General features: G+C 44.0%; 1 protein-coding gene across 1 annotated transcript; it reads right to left on the bottom strand.

Moving 5' to 3' along the window:
• Positions 1–609: 609 nt before the first annotated feature.
• LOC124027369 (probable E3 ubiquitin-protein ligase HERC1) lies at positions 610–9,182 on the bottom strand. Its single transcript, XM_046339818.1, has 8 exons — positions 9,018–9,182; positions 7,557–7,679; positions 5,633–5,735; positions 5,232–5,401; positions 3,819–3,957; positions 3,285–3,454; positions 3,141–3,221; positions 610–633 (listed from the first exon to the last, which is right to left on the bottom strand). Exons 1-8 carry the CDS (start codon positions 9,171–9,173, stop codon positions 610–612), a joined length of 966 nt encoding a protein of 321 aa, XP_046195774.1. The 5' UTR covers positions 9,174–9,182.
• Between the last annotated feature and the right edge of the window lie 743 nt (positions 9,183–9,925).

The raw sequence follows: 9,925 nt of genomic DNA, 5'->3' as shown, positions 1-9,925 counted from the left end.
ATTATACAGTAGGACAATGAGTCAGATGTATTGAATCATCTCAGACAATCAATCTAGGATTATACAGTGGACAGAATGAGTCAGATGTATTGAATCATAACAGACATTCAATACAGGATTATACAGTAGAGAGGAATGAGTCAGATGTATTGAATCATAACAGACAATCAATACAGGATTATACAGTAGAGAGGAATAGTCAGATGTATTGAATCATAACAGACAATCAATACAGTCTACAGTAGAGAGGAATGAGTCAGATGTATTGAATCATAACTCTACAATCAATCTAGGATTATACAGTACCGTGAGGAATGAACCTCAGATGTATTGAATCATAACAGACATTCAATACAGGATTATACAGTAGAGAGAATGAGTCAGATGTATTGAATCATAACAGACAATCAATACTAGGATTATACAGTAGAGAGGAATGAGGATGTATTGAATCATCTCTACAATCAATCTAGGATTATACAGTGGAGGAATGAGTCAGATGTATTGAATCATAACAGACAATCAATACTCCTTAGGATAGTGGACAGACCATGAGGATGTATTGAATCATCAGACAATCAATACTCCTTATACAGTGGACAGAATGAGTCAGATGTAGAACATCATCTCAATCTAGGATTATACAGTGGACAGACCGTGAGATGTAGAATCATCTCTACAATCAATAGGATTATACAGTGGACAGAATGAGTCAGATGTAGAATCATCTCTACTCAATACTAGGATTATACAGTGGACAGAATGAGTCAGGTAGAATCTCTACATCTCTACAGGATTATACTAGAGATAGTGGAATGAATGTGAGATGTAGAACATCTCTACCCCTCAATAGGATTATACAGTGGACATAATGAGTGATGGAGAATCCTTTTCAATACAGTGATTTGGGGTCCATAGTTCTTTCCTTGAACCATAGTCTTCCCTAATACAGGACCTATACCAGTAGGGGAGAGTATGTATTGAATCTGGGTCAATACAGGATTATACAGGGAGGAACTGGCCCTGATGTATTGAATCATAACAGACATTCAATACAGGATTATACAGTTGTTAGGGAATGAGTCAGATGTATTGAATCATAACAGACAATCAATACAGGATTATACAGTAGAGAGGAATGAGTCAGATGTATTGAATCATAACAGACAATCAATACAGGATTATACAGTAGAGAGGAATGAGTCAGATGTATTGAATCATAATGGACAATCAATACAGGATTATACAGTAGAGAGGAATGAGTCAGATGTATTGAATCATAACAGACAATCAATACAGGATTATACAGTAGAGAGGAATGAGTCAGATGTATTGAATCATAACAGACAATCAATACAGGATTATACAGTAGAGAGGAATGAGTCAGATGTATTGAATCATAACAGACAATCAATACAGGATTATACAGTAGAGAGGAATGAGTCAGATGTATTGAATCATAACAGACATTCAATACAGGATTATACAGTAGAGAGGAATGAGTCAGATGTATTGAATCATAACAGACATTCAATACAGGATTATACAGTAGAGAGGAATGAGTCAGATGTATTGAATCATAACAGACAATCAATACAGGATTATACAGTAGAGAGGAATGAGTCAGATGTATTGAATCATAACAGACAATCAATACAGGATTATACAGTAGAGAGGAATGAGTCAGATGTATTGAATCATAACAGACATTCAATACAGGATTAAATGCTAAAAATATGCTACTCTGTCTGACAACATTAAATTGGAGGACATAGTGCTGTGTGTGTGGGGTGAGGTGTGTGTGGTGAGGTGTGTGTGGGGTGAGGTGTGTGGGGTGAGGTGTGTGTGTGGTGAGGTGTGTGTGGTGAGATGTGTGTGGTGAGGTGAGGTGTGTGTGTGTGGTTGTTGGGGCTGAGGTTGAGTGAGGTGTGTGTGGTGAGGTGAGGTGTGTGTGTGGTGAGGTGAGGTGTGTGTGGTGAGATGTGTGTGGTGAGGTGAGGTGTGTGAGGTGAGGTGTGTGTGGTGAAGTGTGTGTGTGGTGAGATGGTTGTTGGGGCTGAGGTGGTGAGTGAGGTGTGTGAGGTAAGGTGTGTACCTGGTTGTTGGGGCTGAGGTTGAGTGAGGGGTGTGTGACCTGGTTGTGTGGGGTGAGGTTGAGTGAGGTGTGTGTGGTGACCTGGTTGTTTGGGCTGAGGTTGAGGGAGGGTGTGTACCTGGTTGTTGGGGCTGAGGTTGAGTGAGGGGTGTGTGGTGGTTGTTGTGGGCTGAGGTTGAGTGAGTGAAGTGTGTGTGTGGTGAGATGAGTCTGTGGTGAGGTGTGTGTGGTGGGGGCTGAGGTTGAGTGGTGTGTGTACCTGGTTGTTGGGGCTGAGGTTGAGTGAGTTGTGTGTACCTGGTTGTTGGGGCTGAGGTTGAGTGAGGGGTGTGTACCTGGTTGTTGTGGCTGAGGTTGAGTGAGGGGTGTCTACCTGGTTGTTGGGGCTGAGGTTGAGTGAGGGGTGTGTACCTGGTTGTTGGGGCTGAGGTTGAGTGAGGGGTGTGTACCTGGTTGTTGGGGCTGAGGTTGACTGAGGGGTGTGTACCTGGTTGTTGGGATGAGGTTGAGTGAGGTGTGTGTTGAGGCTGAGGTTGAGGGAGGGGTTACCTGGTTGTTGGGGCTGAGGTTGAGTGAGGGTGTGTACCTGGTTGTTGGGGCTGAGGTTGAGTGAGGGGTGTGGTTGTTGGGGCTGAGGTTGAGTGAGGGGTGTGTACCTGGTTGTTGGGGCTGAGGTTGAGTGAGGGGTGTGTACCTGGTTGTTGGGGCTGAGGTTGAGTGAGGTGTGTGTTGGTTGTTGGGGCTGAGGTTGAGAGGTGTGTGTACCTGGTTGTTGGGGCTGAGGTTGAGTGAGGTGTGGTTGTTGGGGCTGAGGTTGACTGAGGTGTGTGTACCTGGTTGTTGGGGCTGAGGTTGACTGAGGTGTGTGTACCTGGTTGTTGGGGCTGAGGTTGACTGAGGTGTGTGTACCTGGTTGTTGGGGCTGAGGTTGAGTGAGGTGTGGTTGTTGGGGCTGAGGTTGACTGAGGTGTGTGTACCTGGTTGTTGGGGCTGAGGTTGTGTGAGGTGTGGTTGTTGGGGCTGAGGTTGAGGGAGGGGTGTGTACCTGGTTGTTGGGGCTGAGGTTGTGTGAGGTGTGGTTGTTGGGGCTGAGGTTGAGGGAGGGGTGGTTACCTGGTTGTTGGGGCTGAGGTTGAGGGAGGGGTGTGTACCTGGTTGTTGGGGCTGAGGTTGAGTGAGGGGTGTGTACCTGGTTGTTTGGGCTGAGGTTGAGTAATCTCCATGATGAGTACATGAGGTCAGAGAAGTGATAAAGAACACGTAGTCTGGCCCGGACTGCCTCCATGCTGACCTCTCTCAGAGAGCTGAACTGGGGAGGCACCGCTGACGGCAGGCCTAGCTGGAGGGGTACGGAGGAACCTGGAGACGGGGGCAGAACAAACACATGTCAAAGACAGAGAAGGAGGGAGGGAGGGAGAGAGGGAGAGAAAGAGAGAGGGAGAGAGAGAGAGAGAGAGAGAGAGAGGGAGGGAGAGGGAGTCAGAACACAATCCATTTCATCAGACAGAAGGTGGAATTGACTGCCATCTAGAGTTGGAGATATGATGACTCCATGTTAAAGTACCTGACCATTAAACACCTCAACAGGTACAGAGGCTGTCAGACCACGTGTTGATGACTGGAGGAGAGAGACTGCCTGCTGTGTGTGTGTGCGTGTGTGTGTGTGTGTGTGCGTGAGTGTGTGCGTGAGTGTGTGCGTGTGCGTGTGTGTGTGTGTATTTACCCGGAGCCCGGGGAGGGACAGACGGAGCGGTCCAGGCAGCAGAGTGACAGCGACCAGCAGAGACCTGGTGAATGTCCTTCCCCTGTAGTGATGTCACCAGGGTGGGCTCTCTCACATGGTTGGTGTGGCCCAGACCCAACTAGGAGTCAGAGAGAACAGAGACACAGATCAAGACCCAACTAGGAGACAGAGAGAACAGAGACACAGATCAAGACCCAACTAGGAGACAGAGAGAAAAGAGACACTGATCAAGACCCAACTAGGAGACAGAGAGAACAGAGACACAGATCAAGACCGAACTAGGAGACAGAGAGAACAGAGACACAGATCAAGACCCAACTAGGAGACAGAGAGAAAAGAGACACTGATCAAGACCCAACTAGGAGACAGAGAGACACTGATCAAGACCCAACTAGGAGACAGAGAGAACAGAGACACAGATCAAGACCGAACTAGGAGACAGAGAGAAAAGAGACACTGATCAAGACCCAACTAGGAGACAGAGAGAACAGAGAGAGTAGAGTACCTGTCCCTGTATGGGTGTGAGTACCTGTCCCTGTGTGAGTATCTGTCCCTGTATGGGTGTGTGTTGTATTCTACCTGTCCCTCTGAGTAGCTGCCCCAGGTATAGACCTCTAGGGTGGAGGACAGGACCAGTGTGTGTTGTATTCCACCTGTCCCTCTGAGTTGCTGCCCCAGGTATAGACCTCTAGGGTGGAGGACAGGACCAGTGTGTGTTGTATTCTACCTGTCCCTCTGAGTTGCTGCCCCAGGTATAGACCTCTAGGGTGGAGGACAGGACCAGTGTGTGTTGTATTCTACCTGTCCCTCTGAGTTGCTGCCCCAGGTATAGACCTCTCCTGTGGAGGACAGGACCAGTGTGTGTTGTATTCTACCTGTCCCTCTGAGTTGCTGCCCCAGGTATAGACCTCTAGGGTGGAGGACAGGACCAGTGTGTGTTGTATTCTACCTGTCCCTCTGAGTTGCTGCCCCAGGTATAGACCTCTAGGGTGGAGGACAGGACCAGTGTGTGTTGTATTCTACCTGTCCCTCTGAGTTGCTGCCCCAGGTATAGACCTCTAGGGTGGAGGACAGGACCAGTGTGTGTTGTATTCTACCTGTCCCTCTGAGTTGCTGCCCCAGGTATAGACCTCTAGGGTGGAGGACAGGACCAGTGTGTGTTGTATTCTACCTGTCCCTCTGAGTTGCTGCCCCAGGTATAGACCTCTAGGGTGGAGGACAGGACCAGTGTGTGTTGTATTCTACCTGTCACTCTGAGTTGCTGCCCAGGTATAGACCTCTAGGGTGGAGGACAGGACCAGTGTGTGTTGTATTCTACCTGTCCCTCTGAGTTGCTGCCCCAGGTATAGACCTCTCCTGTGGAGGACAGGACCAGTGTGTGTTGTATTCTACCTGTCCCTCTGAGTTGCTGCCCCAGGTATAGACCTCTCCGGTGGAGGACAGGACCAGTGTGTGTTCGGCCCCCACAGCCACATCCTGTATAAACACGTCAGACAGAGCTGGCACCACCTGGGGACGGTTGTGGTTCCTGGCCCGGCCTTCCGGCAGCCCTATCAGTCGGTCTGTAGGCGAGGGGGTTGGGGGGGCACAGGAGGGTTGATGAGGGGTGTTACAGGCTAACAAAGACACATTCTGTATGTTATGTTATGTCTAAAGTAGACCAGAATTTTTGGGGGGTCAAGAATCAAGACGGATGATGAAAATAATATAGAAATGCCTCAGCATGTTCTATTCTATAATATTTCTACGTTATCTGTTGAAACTGAACAGTGTGTGGTGCATCATATCCAGACCTTGTCCGAACGTGTACACGTTGCCATCTTTAGTGAGGGCAACAGAGAACTGAGTTCCACAGGACACCTTCTTGATGCCGAGGCCACAGAGAACGTCCACCTTCTGTGGAACAACAACAACAACAACAACAACAACAACAACGTGATTCACACACAACTGGAATATGACTTGGTGAAGTGGCACTGCAAGAGACAATATACACAGAATATACACAGAATATACACAGAATATACACACTATACTATAGACAGAATATACACAGAATATACACAGAATATACACACTATACTATAGACAGAACATACACAGAATATACACAGAATATACACACTATACTATAGACAGAACATACACAGAATATACACAGAATATACACACTATACTATAGACATAATATACACAGAATATACACACTATACTATAGACAGAATATACACACTATACTATAGACAGAATATACACAGAACATACACAGAATATACACAGAATATACACACTATACTATAGACAGAATATACACACTATACTATAGACATAATATACACAGAATATACACAGAATATACACACTATACTATAGACAGAATATACACAGAATATACACACTATACTATAGACAGAATATACACAGAATATACTATAGACAGAATATACACACTATACTATAGACAGAATATACACAGAATATACACACTATACTATAAACAGAATATAAACAGAATATACTATAGACAGAATATACTACCACCAGAATATAAACAGAATATACTACCACCAGAATATAAACAGAATATACTACCACCAGAATATACTACCGCCAGAATATACAACCGCCAGAATATAAACAGAATATACTACCACCAGAATATAAACAGAATATACTACCACCAGAATATACTACCGCCAGAATATACTACAGAGAATATACTACCGCCAGAATATAAACAGAATATACTACCGCCAGAATATACTACCGCCAGAATATAAACAGAATATACAACTGCCAGAATATACAACCGCCAGAATATACAACCGCCAGAATATACAACCGCCAGAATATACTACCGCCAGAATATACTACCGCCAGAATATACTACCGCCAGAATATACTACCGCCAGAATATACTACCGCCAGAATATACTACCGCCAGAATATAAACAGAATATACTACCGCCAGAATATACTACCGCCAGAATATAAACAGAATATACTACCGCCAGAATATACTACCGCCAGAATATAAACAGAATATACTACCGCCAGAATATACTACCAACAGAATATACTACCGCCAGAATATAAACAGAATATACTACCACCAGAATATAAACAGAATATACTACCGCCAGAATATAAACAGAATATACTACCGCCAGAATATACTACCGCCAGAATATAAACAGAATATACTACCGCCAGAATATACTACCAACAGAATATACTACCGCCAGAATATAAACAGAATATACTACCACCAGAATATAAACAGAATATACTACCGCCAGAATATAAACAGAATATACTACCGCCAGAATATACTACCGCCAGAATATAAACAGAATATACTACCGCCAGAATATACAACCGCCAGAATATACTACCGCCAGAATATACTACTGCCAGAATATATACAGAATATACTACCACCAGAATATAAACAGAATATACTACCAACAGAATATACTACCGCCAGAATATACTACCAACAGAATATACTACCGCCAGAATATACTACCAACAGAATATACTACCGCCAGAATATACTACCAACAGAATATACTACCGCCAGAATATACTACCGCCAGAATATACTACCGCCAGAATATACTACCGCCAGAATATACTACCGCCAGAATATACTACCGCCAGAATATACTATCGCCAGAATATACTACCGCCAGAATATACTACTACCGTACATACCTGAGGTGAGGACTTGGCGGTAGAATTCCCCAGGCCCAGTTTCCCGTAGTCTCCGTCTCCGAAGGCCCAGACCATCATTCCATCGGCGGAGACGGCTACGGTGTGATTCAGACCACACGCCACCTGGGAACCGGACAGAACCAGACGTGGGTCAGGTGGTTCAGTACCTGAACTGTGTTTGACGTGGTTTACCTGACACAATGAAACCAAATGCTTTCAGAGAATGTGTTTTTTATGCTATTATATTGTTAGTGTATTCCACCTGTCCGACCTGGTATCTGTTAGTGTATCTCACCTGGTATCTGTTAGTGTATATTACCTGGTACCTGTTAGTGTATATTACCTGGTATCTGTTAGTGTATCTCACCTGTCTGACCTGGTACCTGTTAGTGTATCTCACCTGTCCGACCTGGTACCTGTTAGTGTATCTCACCTGTCCGACCTGGTACCTGTTAGTGTATATTACCTGGTATCTGTTAGTGTATATTACCTGGTTCCTGTTAGTGTATATTACCTGGTATCTGTTAGTGTATATTACCTGGTATCTGTTAGTGTATATTACCTGGTATCTGTTAGTGTATATTACCTGGTACCTGTTAGTGTATATTACCTGGTACCTGTTAGTGTATATTACCTGGTACCTGTTAGTGTATATTACCTGGTACCTGTTAGTGTATATTACCTGGTATCTGTTAGTGTATCTCACCTGTCTGACCTGGTACCTGTTAGTGTATATTACCTGGTACCTGTTAGTGTATATTACCTGGTATCTGTTAGTGTATATTACCTGGTATCTGTTAGTGTATCTCACCTGTCTGACCTGGTACCTGTTAGTGTATATTACCTGGTACCTGTTAGTGTATATTACCTGGTACCTGTTAGTGTATATTACCTGGTATCTGTTAGTGTATATTACCTGGTATCTGTTAGTGTATATTACCTGGTATCTGTAGTGTATATTACCTGGTACCTGTTAGTGTATATTACCTGGTACCTGTTAGTGTATATTACCTGGTACCTGTTAGTGTATATTACCTGGTACCTGTTAGTGTATATTACCTGGTATCTGTTAGTGTATATTACCTGGTATCTGTTAGTGTATCTCACCTGTCCGACCTGGTACCTGTTAGTGTATATTACCTGGTATCTGTTAGTGTATATTACCTGGTACCTGTTAGTGTATATTACCTGGTATCTGTTAGTGTATATTACCTGGTACCTGTTAGTGTATATTACCTGGTACCTGTTAGTGTATCTCACCTGTCCAACCTGGTATCTGTTAGTGTATATTACCTGGTACCTGTTAGTGTATATTACCTGGTACCTGTTAGTGTATATTACCTGGTATCTGTTAGTGTATATTACCTGGTATCTGTTAGTGTATATTACCTGGTATCTGTTAGTGTATATTACCTGGTACCTGTTAGTGTATATTACCTGGTACCTGTTAGTGTATCTCACCTGTCCAACCTGGTACCCCTCCAACGCAGTGACCTTCTCAGGGAGCTTCTTGTTGGAGGTGTTTCCCAGCCCAAGCCTGCCATAGTCCCCGTTCCCAAAGGAGAACAGCCTCCCATCAGCGGTCACCACCGCGGAGTGCTTGAACCCGCAGGACATCTGACCACAGAGGAAACGTGGATGAACATGGGAACAACAGCCAATCAGAACAAGAGGCCTTTAAGAACCTCTACATGACAGTAGACTACAGTCTATTACAGTAGATATACTGACCTGTAGAACCTCTAAATGACAGTAGACTACAGTCTATTACAGTAGATATACTGACCTGTAGAACCTCTACATGACAGAGACTACAGTCTATTACAGTAGAGATACTGACCTGTAGAACCTCTAAATGACAGTAGACTACAGTCTATTACAGTAGAGATACTGACCTGTAGAACCTCTAAATGACAGACTACAGTCTATTACAGTAGATATACTGACCTGTAGAACCTCTAAATGACAGAGACTACAGTCTATTACAGTAGAGATACTGACCTGTAGAACCTCTAAATGACAGACTACAGTCTATTACAGTAGAGATACTGACCTGTAGAACCTCTAAATGACAGACTACAGTCTATTACAGTAGAGATACTGACCTGTAGAACCTCTAAATGACAGACTACAGTCTATTACAGTAGAGATACTGACCTGTAGAACCTCTAAATGACAGTAGACTACAGTCTATTACAGTAGAGATACTGACCTGTAGAACCTCTAAATGACAGTAGACTACAGTCTATTACAGTAGAGATACTGACCTGTAGAACCTCTACATGACAGACTACAGTCTATTACAGTAGAGATACTGACCTGTAGAACCTCTAAATGACAGTAGACTACAGTCTATTACAGTAGAGATA

This window comes from Oncorhynchus gorbuscha, unplaced genomic scaffold (assembly GCF_021184085.1).
Source record: "Oncorhynchus gorbuscha isolate QuinsamMale2020 ecotype Even-year unplaced genomic scaffold, OgorEven_v1.0 Un_scaffold_3147, whole genome shotgun sequence".
In the NCBI taxonomy this organism is placed as follows: Eukaryota; Metazoa; Chordata; class Actinopteri; order Salmoniformes; family Salmonidae; genus Oncorhynchus; species Oncorhynchus gorbuscha.
Note: the sequence above shows the minus strand (reverse complement) of the source record. Positions and strands in the feature narration are given on the sequence as shown.

What these genes read in the sequence shown, in the direction of transcription:
- LOC124027369 (XM_046339818.1), bottom strand. Translation starts at nt 9,173, where the DNA reads ATGTCCTGCGGGTTCAAGCACTCCGCGGTGGTGACCGCTGATGGGAGG. An exon ending in AGGGGTACCAGGTTGGACAG is followed by an intron (nt 7,680 to 9,017) that starts GTGAGATACACT and finishes TCCGGTTCCCAG; the next exon opens with GTGGCGTGTGGTCTGAATCA. An exon ending in TGTCCCTCCCCGGGCTCCGG is followed by an intron (nt 3,455 to 3,818) that starts GTAAATACACAC and finishes CCCCGTCTCCAG; the next exon opens with GTTCCTCCGTACCCCTCCAG.